Source organism: Mchenga conophoros, linkage group LG18 (assembly GCF_057382185.1).
Source record: "Mchenga conophoros isolate Kocher_MC1m ecotype Shallow Benthic linkage group LG18, M_conophoros_male_GT1.1, whole genome shotgun sequence".
Classification (NCBI taxonomy): Eukaryota; Metazoa; Chordata; class Actinopteri; order Cichliformes; family Cichlidae; genus Mchenga; species Mchenga conophoros.
In genome coordinates, this window is record NC_140543.1 from 28,801,147 (window position 1) to 28,820,557 (window position 19,411).

General features: G+C 40.1%; 1 protein-coding gene across 6 annotated transcripts; it reads right to left on the minus strand.

Annotated features, from left to right (window-relative positions):
* Positions 1-662: 662 nt before the first annotated feature.
* On the minus strand, positions 663-18,771 carry LOC146554119 (CTD small phosphatase-like protein). 6 transcript variants are annotated; one of them, XM_085254927.1, is made up of 9 exons: positions 18,063-18,763; positions 10,651-10,808; positions 10,406-10,438; positions 8,644-8,745; positions 7,927-7,983; positions 5,838-5,930; positions 5,149-5,334; positions 3,870-3,991; positions 663-835 (listed from the first exon to the last, which is right to left on the minus strand). In XM_085254927.1, the coding sequence occupies exons 1-9, from the start codon at positions 18,136-18,138 to the stop codon at positions 751-753; spliced, it is 912 nt and encodes a 303-aa protein (XP_085111053.1). In that variant the 5' UTR covers positions 18,139-18,763; the 3' UTR covers positions 663-750. The 6 variants fall into 6 exon arrangements, with proteins under 6 accessions (XP_085111053.1, XP_085111055.1, XP_085111054.1 ...); XM_085254931.1 differs by lacking the exon at positions 663-835 and adding an exon at positions 2,852-3,786 and having other exon boundaries at positions 18,063-18,760; XM_085254929.1 differs by lacking the exon at positions 7,927-7,983 and having other exon boundaries at positions 18,063-18,771.
* Positions 18,772-19,411: the final 640 nt, after the last annotated feature.

The following is a 19,411-nucleotide window of genomic DNA, read 5'->3' on the forward strand; positions in this document are numbered from 1 at the left end:
CTATGACTTAACAGTCCTCATCCAGTGGAGCCACAATGAATGATGCAGCATTATAGTCCTTATAAACCTCCCCAATCTCCCGACTCTGTGACAGCGACGATACCTGTATATACCAGTCTCCGGCTGAAACATCTTCATGAACTATTTAATTTTATGCAAACAATACTAGAAACCAGTTTGCAGTGAGCCACATCTGCCTTTCCCTAGAAGGAAACTACCTTGTGAACTTTGGATACACCCTATGTAAACAGTCACAGCAACGATGCATACAAACGGAGAGCTCCTGTTGAATGAAAACCTTTAGGAGTTATTTTACATCTTAATTGTGTAAAGTTGCTCAAAAATAGTTTGTACAAAAACGCATCGCAGGACTTCTTCCAACAGACAGCTATCCTTTCCACCGTCATCAGCTTCACAAGAGCGTTTGGTTGTTGCCAGACTGGCAGTTTTGTTAGTCAAAGCTCTAAATATCCACCGTACACTACCAAACAAACTGAGTTAACCATGTAGTACCTAAACAAGGTTAGCAGAGCCCAAAGGTTAATCACGCCGTTACCATCTTTCAGCTTGTTATAAGAAAACATGAACCCACCGCTGCCAGCTCACTAAGACAAAACAGAAACAGATGGTGTTAGTCTGATGACAGAAGACAGGCAACAATCCTCCAAAAATGTGCTTTTATTGTGACATGTCTGAAAGGAACGGTAAAAATAAATCAGGTCGACTGTAAAAGAGAAAACGGTGACATTCTCAACTTTCAGTAAACATACCATATGAGGTACATCGGAGATGGTGGAAACCGCAGTCACGCCAGACTGAAGTGAGGATCTTTGGCCTTAATTCATGAACCACATCAGATGTGTGACAGGGGGCAGAGGAAGAAAAGAAAAAAAAAAAAGACATGACAAAATTGTTTCAATGAAGCCATTTATTAAAGAAAATAAAGGGGGAGAAGGTGATGCTCAGAATGACATGCTGCCAAAGTAGGGAAAAAAAAGTGAGGAAATTGATTAAAAAAAATAATAATAAACTCAAGTGTTTTAGAACTTTGGTGTTAACTTAGTACAAAATGAAGAATGTGATTATGAGTGAAGTGACAAAAGGAAAAGGGAAAGGCAGCACACATGAACGAACATACACACACACACACATGCTCACAATCGTCCCGATAGGTGGGACGAGACCTGACTTATTTTTCTTACCAAAGGCAAGAGAGCAGGAAAATACCGATCTGAAAGGATATAGGAACAAAAAGCTGGATATAATGGGTAATATGCAACTTTTCAAACCCAAATACTGACAACATGTAGGTAGAAAAATATATCACAATGATACAAACAACATTTTCAGAGAAAGGTCATCATTGAGAGGTTGAGAAGACCAAACGCTCCTTATTTAAAAACAAAAACATTGCACTGAAACCATCGTGAGCTGCACACTCGCAACACAAATGCTTATGCGAAGAGAATGAAAATGTCTGAAGGAGCAGCAGCCTTTTAACTGGGGGCGTAAAGTTGGAAATTATTAGTGTCTCTTAAATATAAACCCCATGACCCACAAACCAAGCAGTAAAGGTTTGTTGGAGGCAAACAATCCCTAGATGGCACCATAGAGCTTTTCACATCCTCCATTTTACTGTTACACAACCCACCAGAGCCAAATATGCTCTACATATATGGCTGATCACTTTTCGCACTCCATAAGAAAATACTAGAGATGATGCTAAAACAGGGAGGTGTAACCTTGGAAATAATGAAGAAACATTGCTTTGTGCCTCCACAGGCAGTAAGGCATTAATGCCATGATGAGGTTGTTCACAGTCCTGATGCAGTGCCCCAGTAGTGTTTCATTTAGAGCTGGACCCAAACATTGTTTTTGGAGGAGGGGGCTGTCTGGATGGGCCCGGACTGAGCACCCATCTGCAGGCTTGGAAGGCGTCCTTTTGCTCCACAACAGGGGTTTCTTACTATAGAGACACAGGTAACCACATTTGGCTACCGTTTCTGAGATAAACCAATCAAAATTCAAGTTGTTTCAGCACTGCAACACTTACATGTCACCAGATCAAAAAACAAACAAGTAGATCTAAATATTATATGGATGTCCGGTTTCTGGATCCACTCATGTGGACAGAGAATGTTACAGTGGTCTTACTTTAACAAACCCTCACTGGTTAATTTATTCAAGTGCTCTAACCCAAGTGCCCAAACCACCCTCCCCCTCCAAAATAAAAGCGGTTATTGCCATGGAAGCTAATGTTGCAGCATTCGGTTTGCTGGGCTCCTCTCATATGTAGGCACTGAGGTGAAGAGCAGTTTAAAAAAGGAAGGGGAAAAAAGGAGTCTGGGAAAATAAACGCCACAGGTGGCATTTCCATTCGATTTTTTTTTTTTTTTTTTTTTAATTACGAGGGCTGGACAAGGGCAGGCCACCACTGTACATCAGGGGAATGGTGTGATTTAAACACTGTCCAGACTCTGACACTCAACCCTATTCTGTAAAGACACTGATGACATGGAAAAACTGAAAACATGGCACTCGACCTATTTGCTGTAAGATCCTGGACCAGTTTAAAAACACTAAAGAACACCTTTGCAAATGTGTACAATTTCAGAGGAAGTTCTGCCCTCTAAGGGTGAAGCTGCACCACTTGTGTGCATGCACACACACAAAAGTTTTTTTTTTTTTTTTTTAAAGTGATTAAAAGCTAGCCATCTGATCTTGTAATATTAAAACAAACAAATTTGACATCTATTTGTCAAAATAATAAAACCTATCATGTTATTCTTACAACTAATAGACTAACAGTTGTAGCTCAACCCTGGTACGGATATGAAGCCTGTTTTAAAAAAAAAAAAAAGAAAAGAAAGAAAAGTTCCTTATTTGGCAAATTATTAAAAAACAAACAAACAAACAAACAAGGAAATGGCACATCTTTAGCCGAGCTTTCAGATGAAATTATCAAGCGCAAAGAACTACTGGACTTGCTGCAGGTGGGGCGTGAATGTCACAACTGCATACATCCTCCGTTTCCTAAAACAAAATCAACCATTTCTACTTATAATGAAAGCTGAAAGAAACAAAGTCACATCTATATAATGGCACAAGCTTACTGGGAAAACAGAAGAACACTATGAGACAACTGCCCAGCGTTTGATGACCAAAAAAAACAAAATAGTGAATTCAAACTTTCATATAAAGATATTTGTGTGTCCACTTTAAAGCATATCTGTATGTGAAAAGACCAGAGTACTCTGGAAATATGCCATGTAGAAAATATCTCCCCATATAAACAACAGTCACACAAGGCACTTCATTAAGTATGAAAAGAGAATCACAGTCCTTTCTACTACCAGAAATTGCCTGCATAGCAACAATATGAGGACAAAATCTTTTCAGACTTTTGTGTGGTACCACAAAAGAAGTCTCAGACAAAAAGTTGTTTTTGTTGTCGTTTTTTTTTTTTTTTTTTTTTTTTCCCTTGCGTTTAAAATAAGCACTTCACCAAATAGTAAAACTTGGTTGATTTGAAAATAAAGATTAAAGTTCGTTCCTCTTAGTATTTTGTCCCCGATATTATCAGCTTAGGACACTCTACATACTTTCTGGTGTGGTTTTTATTATTTTTGTGAGACACAGTGCTCCTGGGATTTTGAATGTTTTTGTTTTTCTGATGGCACTCAGAAGGCAGCCGGTCGCCAGGAGATGAGATCAGAGACAGGGTTATGATGTTTTCCACAGTGAGACTCCAAGGCGTCCCCTTAGTGTGGGAGGATCTGCCCAAGTCTGAGAGATACGGTCGTAGAAAGGAACAGAGATCAATACAGGAGACTGGTGGGCACAGGCGGTAGTGTGGGCTGTCCTGCTACCTGCTCCTTAGATTCTGCAGGACTCCGTAAACCTCTTCTTCTTTGCTGAGTCCCTCAAAGAAAGGCAGCAGGTCCAGGAGTTCTGTGTCATTCATATCGTCAAACCAGGACTGAACTGGGACCTGAGGAGAGGCACAAACCACTGAAAGTTAGCCTTAAGATGTAGAGCTGAATGACAATTACAGCATAAAAATGCAGACACGTTAAGCAAATTAGGAAAAGTACACTACTGGAGAAAATGAATTCTAGTGCTCTTAATAAATTATTCTGATCCTGATTGATAAATACCACAAGAAACCAAAGAAATTATGTAACCGCTCAATAACATGATTATTTTAAAGACGAGAAGCAAGTACTTTAAAACAGAAACTAATCACTGACACACAAGTCAGAAACACAAAACTAAGTTGTATAATAAAAAACAAAACAAAAACAAAGTATGAACATTGTTATAAAATGATCTATGAGCACAAGAACTTTCTTAGTGTCTGCCCTGCCTCACAGCCAGGGGAAATGTGATGGTGAGACAAAGCTAGAAAATGGTGTGGAAGATCAGTGACCAACTCAGCATGAGTCCAAAACACAGCTGCTGCAGAAATCAGAAGAAAGGCTGCAGAGGCCATCCTCCTAAAATGATGCCACAGGCAGTGAAATACCTACAGATACAGGTATTTTGCATAATGTCACACTCTATGAAGGGCTTCGGGAAGAAAATAAAACCAAAAGGCTTAAGACTGTCACGTCTGGCTCAGTGAAATGTATCTGGTGTAAAAATGGCCAGGATCACCAGAGACAGTGAAAACCAGAGGTGTGAGTGTGATGATGTGAAGCAGCATGAGAGCAAAAGGTGTTGGACAGACAAAGACACAAATGACATTTAATAGGCGGCACTGTGAATGCCTGAGGCTACACCAAAATACTAACTGCAGATGTTTGACAAAAGAGAGGATTATTCCAGCCAGGTGACGTTTCAAAGCACACTGCTAAAATTACACGAGGTTCTAAAGAGAAAAAAAAGAAAAAACTATGTCCTGTACAAGTATGAGGCTTATTTAAATCCAAAAGATCACTGCTGGGATATTTTCAAGAACCCCAGAGCAACTCAGCTTCTGCAGCAAAGAGCAGCTGAGCAGCTTTTTTCCCTCCTCTTTCTAACTTCTGTTGTTTTCCATCATCATATTCAGCATGCAACAGAAGGCTACTTTGTAGCAAGAAAAATTCAGAGTCTAACAGATGCAGTGCTGAATGTAACAAATATATTGGAGGATTGGGAACTCACAGCATTTTCTGGATGGAAAATATAAGAAGCAGGTGAATTATCAACAATGATAACATTGTGGAGTTCTCGCCCCAGCCGGCTAAGATCTTTGACGTAGTTGCCTCGGTGAAAAACACAGGATTCTCTGAAGAGCCGCGCTTGAAACACGCCCCACTGGTCTAGCAGGTCTGCCACAGGGTCTGCATACTGTCCAAGCAAAACAAACAGAGGAGAAGCAAACGGTTTTTAAAACAAGGAATATAATAAGACTAATATGACTTGTGAATGTTGGGACGATATACATCACATCTTTATGATCACATGTTTCAACTAGAAACAAAAACAACTCACAAAAGCTAAACGCTACACTAGGTTTCCAAAAGGAAGCAAAGCATGGTGTCCCTCATAACAGCACTTGATTAACAGGGAAGGTGCCACTATGCCATAACACAGAAAAGCGCATTCTAGCTTTTAAGGAATATCTGTTTCTAGAGAGGAATTATTCCCACAGCACAGTTTCTTTTGCTTCATTCATTACACTTACCCATGCATTACTGGCTAACATGATGGAGTGACAGATGCAGAGCATAATAACGGAGATGTAAAATTCAGAAAGCAGAAAATTAACGATGTTCACAGTTCCACAGGTACCACTGGCTTGTAACCAAAGCACACGTCAAAACAGAAAAAATGTCCACATTTGAACATACCTTGGCAAGACTGGCTGTGAAGAGCACACATTCAAATAGTTCTCCCATCTTTTGAAGAAACTCATCCACGTGTGGTCTTTTCAGCACATACACCTGCAAGATAGATCATCGCTTTTAAGACCAGGGGTCCGTTCTTCGTACCTCGCTAAGTAAGTTAGCTGGATTTGATTGTTGACGATTTCGCGTGATCTTGGATCGTTCAGTTCTCTGAAGCTCATCCGGGACTTGCTGTCATAGCAACAGATCCGTAAGCGTAAACCTGCTCGGGAGCAGGCTCACTTTATGTAAACAGGATTAGATCGCGGCCACTCAGGTATGTCCGCTTCATTTATACAAAAGCAACAGCGATATTTTACCACTGTTTTTCCATAAATAAATATTATCAATGTAACTAAAGATAATGCAGTATTTGATTCTTTTATTGATTCCATACAGATACATACAGGTCATTTCCTAAAAAAAGGGAAATGTACTATTAATCATTCTATTTCATGTATTTGATTATTTCAGATGTAATTCATATGTTAGAGTAGTAATAGTAAATTACTTCGTGTAATCAAGATGAGAGACCACGGCTATAAAAGCGAAGGTGGATTTGGGAAGTCTGCCGCAGCCATGTCCTGTCCGTATACCCGAGCAGCCCATTGCGGAAGGTGCAAGATTGATAAGGAGAGTTCTCAGAATTCAGCGTATATTGCGGGACAGACAGGATCCTTTAGCTCAGCGCGACAGTGTGCTCATTGAGAGATATCGATTTTCCCGTGAGGGTATTATTTACTTAACCAACTTGTTGACGAGGGGGTGCAGGACCACCACCTGTCTTTTGTTGCTCTGCCCTTTTCTTGGTTGCTGTTATAAACAAACAGATTATTTCAGGGTCTCTTTTCAAGAGACTAAAAGCAATACAAGTGATAAATATTACCATTCTGTAGGATATTCTTATATTTCACTTTTACCTGTTCCCATGTTCTAGTGGGCCCTGTTGTGGCTCTAATGTGAAAGAGGATATAATGTAATATAATATAATATGATATAATGTAATATAATATAATAAATTTACCCTACCGCCTACTGGTGTTGGCCAGAGGGGCCGATGGCGCGATATGGCAGCCTGGCTTCTGTCAGTCTGCCCCAGGGCAGCTGTGGCTACAACCTTAGCTGCCTCCACCAGTGTGTGAATGTGAGAGTGACTGAATAGTGGTATTGTAAAGCGCTTTGGGTGCCTTGAAAAGCGCTATATAAATCCAATCCATTATTATTATTATTATTATTATTATTATTTAATTACTTCCGAGTTTAATTTGTCAGCAACTTTCTGCCAGCCCTCTCTCCTTGCTTTTGCAGCCTTTGCAGTGTTCCCTTGGGTTTTAATTAAACTCTGAAACTCCTGAAATCCCTCAATCAAGAGTTCTTGCTCTGCTGCCGAAAAATACCGAGCGCGCTCCTTCGACATTTTCGCCGACCAATCAAAGGGTTGCCGATCAATGTTTCTACTATCGATGCGTAGCCCCTGTTAAGCCACCCAGTGATCTCACATTACTTCATCCAGCTGTACTAATCGTCAACAACAGGTGTGTTCGGAGAACCGGAATAGCGAGCTCAAAGTTAGCGCGATGATTTGATTTTGGATGTAGTAAGCGAGGTACGAAGAACGGACCCCAGATTTCAAAACAACAACAACAACAAAACAAACCGTGGTGTGACAGGAGTGTCAAACACTACAGATACATTATCTGTACTGAGGGCACTTTAGGTGAACAGTGTCATTTATAAGAAAATATATGCGAAAGCTTCAGGATGGCTACAAAATAATTCCTGTTACTCATTTCTGGAATTATTCAAAATGATCAGACTGTTTACCATGTCACATAACTTTAGATGCCCCCCACATCCCCTTCGTACAGTGGCTGCCACCCAGTGCAAGTAATCACGAATAGGCCATCCAGGATACACACAGCCTATCCTGGATTACTTGAACTGGATAACAGCCTTTTCTTCAGGATCTTCACATCAGAACCAAATGGAATCCCCCCTATTAAAGAGACAAACTTCAATACAATTTATTAGTTTTTAAAGAAATCTACAATACCTGATGAACTGTACCATCGATCTCTACTGGGACAATGAAATCAGCGTTGCTGATAGGCTGTGGGAAGAAAATACAATTACTTTTGTCGTACTACCCCAACTGACCCCCAGAGGTCGTACTATTAACACAAACTCAATTTCCAGACTGTCTAATCTCTGAGGGCAAAAAAAAAAGTATGTTTTGCTACAACAACCTTTATCATCACTGCCCTCCTTTAACCTCTGTAGTAATTTAAGACAGCAGACAGAGCATTTGACCTCAGGCAGAAGTGGACAGCTTGAAGATTTAAAAAAAAAAAAAGAAAAGAAGAAAGTGCACAGAAAGTATTCTTCAGTGCAAAAAAATATGTTTTATCGAATGGAGATGGTTGCCAACACAGCCTGGTTGTCTGCATTTTCCTGTTACAATCATGTACCCATTATAAGCCACAGTCAGTACTGTAATATTACGCTCGCTCACATCCTCTGCCACCTGCTCATCTCGTTCTTTTGTGTACACAGTGATGTCATGGATTCAAACAGCTTCAACTTCCTGTGTATCATTAGCGGAACTTTGGAAATAATGACAGAACTTTGGAAATAATGACAATGTATAGACATAAACTAAACAATGGTTTGCAGAAATATAGGCAAACCTAATATTGGCTTTTAGTTAAACCTGGTAGTAAAAGTGCTCATACTGTGCAGAATTTCAACAGTAGTTTTAGCCCCTTCTTACCTTAAATGAACTGTGGACAAGTGTTTCATCCAAGTCAATCACCACACACTTTTTGCCATAGTCAGATATTTTCATCTCTGGTAGGAGGTATTTGGCTGGCGGCTATAGGGAGGACAAGTCAGATAATGTCAGAGAGCAGTACATGAGAGAGAAGGACAGGCAGAGCCAAAGAGAGAACATGAATGCTGTACACTTTGCATTAAGTAAGGTTTAAGCCAACAAAAAGCCAAAACCATGTTAGAGGAGATAGTTTTTTGAAAAACCAACTGAGATCAGTGACACTACAGAATTCAAGCGAAAACAAACAAACAAAAAACCCTTTCATCTCTTTACATCTTTATTAGGTCAAGTTAGATTTCACAAATCTGTATCATGCATAAAGCTGTCTGCTGCTGTTAAGCCATCCTAATTTTGCTGGGATCAATCAAACTTAACTGTTAAGTTTGGAAATGCCAGTACACTATATGAGAGTGTGAAGTGAAGTGAGAACTATGGCTCAGTGCTGGAATTGACTGGATGCTCTTTTAGAATGAAATTATATCAAATCACTGTTGGTTATTCTCACCAACTTTTCCTTGGATGGGTCGCAGATCACCGAATCACATCTCAGTCCTTCCTTGAGTGTAGGGCTGTGCGATATGACCAAAATCTCATATCCCGATATAAGAATTCTATCGTCCCGATAACGATATAAATCACAAAAATGTAACATTTTCTGTAAATTCTATGAATCTCGGGCAGCTCGACTTGCGGGAAGTGTTTCCAGCTGCGCGTCATGTAGCTGGAGTCGAGTGTTTTAACCGATGCATGAAACGATACATTTTTAGACACAAGTTGTAACGGCCGCCGTTTTCTTTGTGAGCATTTATTACACAGCTGGCTGCGGGGAAAGTCTAAGGTTTATTTTTTTAGCACCTGGCGGCTCTTTTTTTACTTCTCATCCGTAAATAATCTGCTCTTTCACGTGATTCAGTTTATTTTGAAAAGTCTCAACAGGATCTTGAGCTTTATTGTGAAAGGTTTATGTGGAACATAAACAAGCGGACACGCGATCGTGTTACCGTCGTTGTTGCTAACCACAACGCATAAAAACAGGCGCTTGTCCATCCGTAGTGTGGTTATATTAAATATAAGAGAAAAAGAGAACTTTAAGAAATTTATATAGCCACTACAGTGACCATCAAAACTATGAAAAAAAATATTGCCGTAAACAGTTTATTTTGCGACACCACGAAACAAACTATAGCGTAAAATGAAACGACAGACGTTTTTATATCGTCATCCGATATATCGTTATATCGAACAGCCCTACTTGAGTGACAGGATTAATTACTTTAAGTCTGTAGCTGAGTAGCCAAACTGAAAGACTAGGAGCTAATGTTAATTCTCACTCTCAAAATTACTAAACTGCATAGATAAGTAGCACAATAAATGGTTTAATGCCTTGCGTAGAAGCTCCGGAGGCAATTAACAGAAACAGGTTTGCACTTAAAAATGTTAGCTGGTTAGTGTTACAGTGTTTCTGAGAGCATACAAACCACAAAATGTCACTAATGCAGATGAAGCACTGAGACATTAAACCCAAAGGTGCACGTACACCTTCTACGCAGCCAGACAGTGCTACCATCGGCTGAGAGTGAACTGCGGTACGGTAGCAGAGCTAGAGCTCTCTGAGGAGCAGTGGAGCCCACACAGACAGGATGTGCCACCAGCCCACTCACCCTGCATGCAAAGGAAAAGAAAAAAAAAAGGCAATACATACACTAGGGACAGGGATGACCTCGACCTGGTCACACTACAACACATACAAAAACAGGGTGAGGGATAGGAAGTAAAACAAAGGAGAAACCCCCCAAAAAACAATGACACATTGACAGAGATAGCACAAAGAGAAAATACTACTCACAAAAACAGACAGTTTACAACAGATGGAAAAGACTTGCAAACTGATATTTCTAGAGTTCTCAACAGGACAACAAGCAACAGTTTAGTGGTGGAACAGCTCACCTTGGGAGGCGATCCGTTCTCCTCAACTGGTGGAGGCGGGGAGCTGGCGTTGGTGTTGGTGGCTGGAGAGTCCACATTGTAGTTGCGGAAGCAGCAGAAAAACGTGCTGAAGATGCCTCGGCTCCTCTGCTTCTTTAGGCTGCTGTTTGACTGGGACGCTGGCAAAAATAACAGGAAGAGGGTGGAAGAATAGAGGATGAACAAGCGGATATGCAAACTGACGTTCTACGATAAAAACGCAGCAGGATGAAACTGTGCACCCTTTACATCTGAATATTTGCATGCCAGGGTGTAGATCCTGTTTTAATAAAACAGGCCATGTGTTAGCCACAAATTTTCCTAAGTGGCCACAGTGGTGTGAGCCATGCTGAATGACAATAGGGGAGACCTTTACAGTCTGATTAAATGGCATTAGGTTTTGTTTTGTGCGCTCGCCCTGGCTGAACCACTGATCAGAAAATAACTTAGGTGGCCGGGTGACCTCATCAGTCACACTCAGTGACAGTTCAGAGCATGCTCTGCTCCGATTCCAAATCGCCTCTCATTCCTGAACCACGAAGCGCGGCCTAAATGAGACACTGAGCTTTTATTAATAGTGACAACTTGGAGGGTGTACACACTTCATTCTTTTGTTCTCTCTCTCCTTTATTTTTTCGTATTTGCTTTTGTGGCTACCACCATTTTGAAAACTTGACTTGATTCCCTCCAACATTTCAACTGGCAGGTGAGTGACTGAAGCAGCCTGATCATGCACAAGAGAAGGAGGTGGGAGGCCCTCAGACCCCTCAGAGCCTATACAAGGCTGCATTCCTCTCCACCCATTCCCCCTGCCCAGCCCACCAGAATGCCTTTGCAACTGAAGACTGTGAAGAGTGAATAGCATTATGTCATGTCTTTTGGTATCTTGATATTGTGGCACTTTGTACTACAAACAAATGTGTAAATGTCTAAACAAAAAAACAAACAAAAAAACCCCCACATTCGGAGCAAAATATTTCTGCAACTTGCCATCTCTGTCTAGTGCTTTATTATAAAACAGTTTTGTGCATCAGAGGATCTTGAGACCACAAAAGCAACAACAATCTTTTAACATGTTAGGATGTGGAGCAAGCACATAATGCGTTTCAACAGATTAATAGCTCGCTCTTACAGTAAAGCTATCAGAAGCTGACTGACTAACAGCATGTCACAGCTACATTAAACACTTTCTGCACTCCCGAGCTTCTCTGTCATTTCCCTCTATCACTGTCTTCCAGTAATGTTAATTACAGCCTTTCAAGCAAGGGCATGTTTTACTGGGTATCTAAGTTGTATCTTATCAGTGCCATAAGCTCTTCCAAGTCGAGTGGACTATAATCTGCAGCCATCGACAAGGAAAAGAAACAATAACAACAACAACAACAACAGATTTATTGTGTCTTCTAAGAAAGCCGAAGCATGTGGATATCTTGCTACAACCCAATGTTTCAGAGAGACCCAAACCAGCAAAAACAACATTGTAACTACCACGAAATACCAAGGCAGCAAACACATTTAGAAATTTGTTTGGAAAATTACCAGCTTGAAAATGAAGAATGTTTTCTTCAGAAGTTTTCAAATTACTCTGAATCAACATTGCCCACATTGTTCTCTGTGTTTTACAGGCTTAAGTTAAAAATACTCAAAGTGGCTACACTGAGCTCAGTTTTTATCTGGCCATAATCAGCAGCACAATTTTTTTTTTTTTTTTGCTTAAACAGGGCTTTATGTTTTCATTTCAGCTCTGTAAAACTGGGACAGAGAGGCAGTTGTCAGCTCCCTGTGACTCATCACTACAACCAGCCGTGGTACTGACTCCTGCACAAAGACCCTTAGCAAATTCACAGTCAGGCACAGAGCACAACTGTGTCTCAAATATATCACTCACCTGGCATAAAAGCAGAGCTGTAGTTCACTAATGAGGTGCTGAACTTCACAAGCACAAGTACCTTTACTCACAACACATTCCAGAAAAACAAACCAAACACCTTTTGGAAAGAGCAAAAATATTCCCAGTGTTGTTTGACTTTTCTCTAAGCTCAGGTAAGAGTCAGACCAAGGGACATGACCTCTCATTCTACTTGATAATTCTTTTGTTGTTTCCTAAACTGTTTCCATCAGATCACACTGAATCAGGAGAATGCCATGTGGATATTTTACACAATTGTCATTTCATAACAGTAGTCCGCTTCAAACACATTGACAGTACTGGAAATACTGTGTGGTATAAGCGAGACAGCTGCATGGGTGCATGTATACAACATTCAGGAGACAGCACCACGCACTGAATGCTCCAAATTATTAACTGCATTATTCCCCACACTGACACAATATGACATCACATGGACATTATACTAGTGGGCTGCAGGTTAAATACTGCCTAATGTCCGATCTGACTAATGTTGTAATTTGCTTCCATACATGCATCTCAGCTGAGTGATGAAAAAAGGTCAGCCATCCAGCGCACATGTGACAAAATCTACCGACTCCTGGGTGGGTTTGTGACTGTTGACACAGTCTACAGATTTGACCAAGGATTAGTCAAAGAGAAGCCTAAACAATTCCACACCACCTCCTGTAAACAGTGCAATCTCCAAGTTTCCATGGCAAGAGACGTTTTTCTAAACAACACCTTTCAACTCTTTCAGTACTGATACCTTTTTTCTGCTCTGTTTCTGTGTTTTTAAGACTGTTTTTAGATACAAGTAATAAAACTGTTGCATTGACTGTGAAAACCTATGCAGAACTGTTTTTTGGCCAGGCAGAAAACTGATCAGTAACCCATGAGAGAACCGATAGTCAGACTTCTGACCAGAACTGATAGTGCCATTAAGACTTTATTGATAGCCAACCCAAGTCCTGTGCTGTTTTTTGTTGTTGTTGCTGCTTTTTTTTCTCCCTTTATTGAACTTTTCTTAGCGCGGAAAGGGGTCTTCTTTTAGTAGATTCCCCAAATGAAGACTTTTAGTAGCTTAAGTGAGGATATGTGGATACTCCACTGCCGTGAGTTTGCTATCACTCTTTTGTAATGTGCAGCCCGCTTTAAAGCAAACAAAAAGATCCTGGCATTGGCAACTGATAAGCTTGTAGGCTTATAAATCCCATGGATTGGAAAATGTGAAACTGGCTGAGAACTAAATGGGACCAAAAGAATTAAGACAGTATTTTAAACTACAACTAAAAAATGTATTCCTGCAATTTTCCCACTAAATTTTGATTCCATTAGTAACCACAGAAAAACCAAAACTTATTAAAAATTGAATGCATAGTACAAAATATAAGTAATTTCCAATTAGAGCTGGGCGATAGAACGATAACGATATGTATCGCGATATAACTTTTACTCGATAGAGAAATTAAGCTATCGCGATAGACCTCGCCGCTCTTGTCCTCTTTAAAAAAAAAAAAAAAAAAAAAAAAAAAAAAAAGGTCAGCCAATCCAAATTAAGTAGCGCAGAGCCGAACCAATCACAGCCGCAGCGTCAGCACAAGTGCCAAGCCACACGTGTGTTTGTTTGGGAAACAACCAGTGGGTAATGGAGCCAGCCGTAATGGAGGAAATGAGTGTGCCGACTAGAAAAATCAACCGAGCGTGACCGAAGAGAAAACAGATGATGGTTGCAATGCCGGAGAGATTGTCGAACGGAAGAGCCATAGAAGTTCCGTAGTGTGAAGGTATTTCGGCTATTTCAAGTCTGACAAAAAACAGAGTAGCGTGCACTGTAAATTGTGCCGAAAGCAAGTCTGGAAATACAATAAACTGGTGCATGCGTCACACTGTGCGCCACGTTATTGTTTCGGTGAAATGAATTTCTACAATACTGTTAATTCTACTCTGCAGTGTTTAAATGCTTACATATACACACAGTTACTGTCCCTCCACACATATGACTCGGTTCTGCTTCTATGCCCCAGCTTTGTTTACTTTTTCCCACCGAGGCTTCTAGACTTCTGATTGGCCAACATTTCTGCACGGTTAGGAATCTAGCGCCACCTGCTGCTTTGGCATGTTCATAGCAGCGTTTTCCTTCATTTCTGCCTTTACGTGTGAACGGGATTATTTTTTAAAACGAAAACGGAAAATCTCCGTTTTCAAAAATACCCGTGTACGTGTGGACGTAGCCTCAGTCTCTGACTGGAAGCGCTAATTCGTCATTCGGCTTTTGTCAGACTAAAGTAACTGTTAAAACTGTTTGAAAAGCTAATCTATACAACAAGGAGAGATTGAGAATTTCCTTTTAGTTCTCAGTTTATTTGATATTGACAAAAGTTAGTCAGTTTTGTCTGTTCTTCTGTAAAACAAACTAAGATTTATTTTTAGAATTTATATTTTGTTTCTAAGTGGAATTGACAATTTAGTCTGTTTCGTTTGTTCTATTTTGAAACTTAAACGCTTTAGCGGCTGCCTTTTGTGTAGTTTGCAATATTTGCCTTTATCTATCTGAAAAAGTCTCATGTTCCTTAAGTACATCTACCCTGTTGAACTTATTATGGGAAATAAATATTTAAATAAAAACAAGCTGCTGATTATTTCACATTTTACTTGTGAGCAACGGCACATTTAAATCTTACAAATATAGTTATTTGGCTTATATCGTGATAGATATCGTTATCGCCTGAAATGAAAAAAACATATCGTGATATGAAAAAATCTCATATCGCCCAGCTCTATTTCCAATAGATACATATATTTTGGTGCTTTTCTAAACTATTATTAATATTAATCTTGACAAGTTTAATGCTTGGGAAATATTTATATCCTATTTTGCTAATCGAGGACTTAATTAAAGCTAAATCTGTAGCATATTTGAATGTATTTAGTGCTTCCTTCTTTTTATTTAAATTCAATGTGTTCATGAGGTTAAACAAATATAGACAGGAAACCCCAGAACTTAATAGCAGAAGAGGCTAGAAGAGGGCTCAGTCAAGGTCACCCCATATGAATCAATCTTCCAACACTATTAGCAAGGAATTTATCGTAACAGTAAATGGATCATGTGTAACACTCCATCCATCTCACAGACATGTTAATAAGATCTCATTACAACAATCTCAGCTGAGTGACAAGTTTAAGTTGTTGAAATCAACAAGACTCTTCAAATTCAAGAAAAAGACCCACAGAAATCACTGCTCTGATGGCCTCTGTTTGGAAATGAAGAGCTTTTTTGTTTTTGTTTTTCCCTTTCAAAGTATGTCTGTGACAACACAGAAAATGATCACTGTCATCTTACAATTAGTTACACTTGGCTCTGGGGTTAGTGCCCTTCCCAGCAAGACTGTAGGTCTATATATAGGCTGCTGCTGCTGCTTGGGAGCCAAACCAGTGTGAGAGGCAGGCACATGTTGTAAGACAGCCAGCAGAGGAACATTAAGAGCAAAGGTGGTCAGTTTTTGCCCAGACAGTTTGGCGCCTGTTCAGGCTATTGGAAGACTACCTATTTAATTCCTTTAAGACAGATGGCCGCATGGGCTACATGTTAGGTGATCTCCAATAGATAGATGACAATCTGACTTTGTATTTACATTAGAAAATGTGTATAGAAATAATGCTGTTAAATATTTATAGACTTTTTAAATTATGTGATTATAAACTTCCACCAAGTGCCAAATGTGGACAGTTTTGTTTGGCAAAATATTCTATTCTATATAAAAATTCTATTCACAAAACTGGCTGCTAATTAGGAAAGAAAAAAGAAGAGAGACTGAAATAAAAACAAAAAAACAAGTGCTGTTACCACATGTTTGTTGTAATTTATATGCACAGTCCTTCTGTCCTGCCATCTGTTTTGCCCCACCTGTATCTTGTGAAGACCCACCTGCACCCTATCTGACTTTTTTTTGCAGATTCTGAAATTGAATTGCCATTTTTCCAGATTAAGAACAAAGGGGAAAAAGGACAAAGACATATACAATTGTTATAATGATTATATTATTTGTTGTGAGAAGCGAGCATCCACGTCACTGCTCTATTTCATCCGGTAACTCAACTGTGTCTTGTTGCACGCACACTCTCGCACCTAGTCTTATATTATTTCATGCAGCAACCCAACACACAAACAATGAATTCTAGCAGAGTGAATGCTTGTACTCGACCGCCTCTGTTGGCAAACACACTGAAATCATACTAAAATACTACCTGGGTGCAGTAAAGTGCATGTCTTCAGAAGCAGACCAAATATCTGTAACAGGCTTGCTAAACATGGTATATGCTTACTGATCTAGTAAGCTGTCTTAACACTGTTATATCACCGTAGTGGCATATGATTAGTTTAATTGCCATATAACTCCACCTTAAGTGTTAAACTCCAGCACACATGCAAGAATAACCTCCCAAGACAACCCACGTATATTCAAGTGACACAGAATCCACAGCAGTTACTCTGGGTCACTTTTATAGCTTACAGGCAAATGCATTGTTGTGCTTCAAAGACTCAAGTTCTCACATTACTGATGGTCTGAGAAGAGAAGTTTGAGATGTGATATTGATACACACCCTATGCACCAGGGTGACCCGGTGCATAGGTAAAGTGTCAAAGGGCGCCAGGAATGAGAATCACTGGATATTAGGAGCTATGGGCTTGTGGAGAAGTCATTCACGTTTAAGCAGCACTTAAAAAAAACCCAAAAAAACAAAGCCATCTATTACAGAGGACAGAATATTGTTTAGAAGTGATACATATAGGAAAAGACCTAAAACTGGAGGTTAATTTCACTGCATAACACACAAACCTCACAAGAAACAATAAGCGCGGATAAAACAGTTTCACTGTTTACATCTCAGACAAACCGAATAAGTTTCCCATAAGCTGCACAGATAGCTTCGCTATGTGCATGAAGTAAAACTGAATCGATACACAACACCAGCAGCACAGTTCTCTTTAGTCCGCGTATTAGCTTCGTCCTTAGGAACTTCTTGCCAATCTCAATCCAAACCACCGAGAACTCGATCCATACATGAATCAACTGTCAGAGCTGTCAGATCATATGGTCCCGTTATATAGTCCAAACGCATAAAGAGAAGTGTACTTTCCAGATGTATTATTGCAAATACTTTTACAAAATATGCGTTAACTTGATGCAGACAGTGAATTTTCGTTAATGTTAAAAGGGAAAAAAAAACGCGCTGGAGCGCTTTTCATTTTGAAAACGCAATGAACAAACGTTATCCTAGTTGGAGAACTTACCCGGGCAAGGCCCCACTGACAAACTTGTTGCGTAGTTGAGTTTTTTTTCCTTTTTCAACAAAAGACGTGTTTCCATCTTTTCACACAAAGGCAACTGAGGTCTTTAACAACTACAACAGCTAGCAAGTGCGAATAAAAGCTAACGTCAACAGAGAAAAGTAGTCAGCCAGCTAGCATTAGTTATGTACCGTAAATTGACTTTTTCCTTACCTTTTTCCTGGTTAAATGATATTATTTCCTCCTCCTTGGGGTTAGAAACTTGGGTTATTATGGACATGTGGTCCATTTAGACGATTGGTTATTCCTGTTTTAGTTCCCACAATGTCAATAGTACAAGCGCGCTTGCTTCCTTTGCTAGCTACTGTTAGCTAGCTGTTTAAGATGAAGGTAACCAGCTAGCCCACGAAGCCAGGAAAGCGTCCGAGGCGAAGGGGTTGTGGCAGCGGTGGTAGCCAGCCAGCTAGCACAGTGGTGAATGGAAGCCAGATAATGTCTGTCATTTATGGCTTTCCGAAAACTACCATCGCTACAAACAACTATGTTTGTGGGCAACACGAGGAGCGTGCGTGACTATAAAAAACAAATAAATAGAAAAGACGCTGAAATTGCTAACTAACTGAAGTTAGCAAGTAGCTTAGGTTAGCGAGTTAGCCGCAAACCTTCGATTATCCAAAATGCGAGGCCGTGTCTGGAGCACCGCTGAAAATACTTGGAAGCCCAGATGGTTGTTCTAGTTCAAAAAAATGCAACGACCGCAGGTTGTTCGGCGTTAAAGTTACCAGACACTTTTAGGCAGTCGGTTCATATGTGCTGGCCCTACATTCCCTGTGCAACATGGAGGCTTTATGTATTTTGAGTTGCATCTGAAGCGGGGGCACCGTGAGTGGGAGGGGGCGGTTTGTTTCTGTGATGGATTCTCTCAGGCAGGCAGCACAAACTCGCCGCACTACATTGCTCAAACCATGCAGCTGGCTGGACGCGGCTTTCTTGGGCTGTAATTACTGATGTCCGCAGGCAACAGACTCTTTACTATTAGCATTTGGGGGGAAAAACTCTCCCAAACAGAATATGCTTAATGGGGCCGTTTATAGTGACACTAAGCTATCGATTTAACACTGCTCCCAGGCAAACAACAAACCGAGCAAATACTTGACGTTGATCCAAAAACCCCTGGTATTCAGGCACCCTTGTCATTTTTAATAAACCGGGAGCGACACCTAGTGTCTAAATGACAACAATGCTGCCTTAGTAACTATGAAACAGCGCCTGCATGCATTCAATCCCATCAGTCGCAGTGTGATTTGGAGTGGGTGGTTTCTTGACAAATGACATTTTATGTTGTGAGTGATTAAAAATAGAAAGACTCAGATGTGATGTGTGTGTGCTGAAATGGGAAAGCACTGACTAATATATGAAAATTCCCCAAATCCCTTAGGCATTTAATGCGTTTTATAATATGGCGGTCTTCGACGATATCACAGAGTAGGCCTACAGAAAATTATTTTTAAAAACAGAAAAAACCCAATTTCTTTCAAATTGTAGAAACATTGCCTTTGTTG

Coding starts and splice junctions, on each gene's coding strand:
- LOC146554119 (XM_085254927.1), bottom strand. CDS start 18,138: ATGGACCACATGTCCATAATAACCCAAGTTTCTAACCCCAAGGAGGAG. Junction 8,746..10,405: donor AGGTCATCCCTGTCCCTAGT/GTATGTATTGCC, acceptor TCCTCCCTATAG/CCGCCAGCCAAATACCTCCT. Junction 836..3,869: donor CTGCAGAATCTAAGGAGCAG/GTAGCAGGACAG, acceptor TCATGAATTAAG/GCCAAAGATCCTCACTTCAG.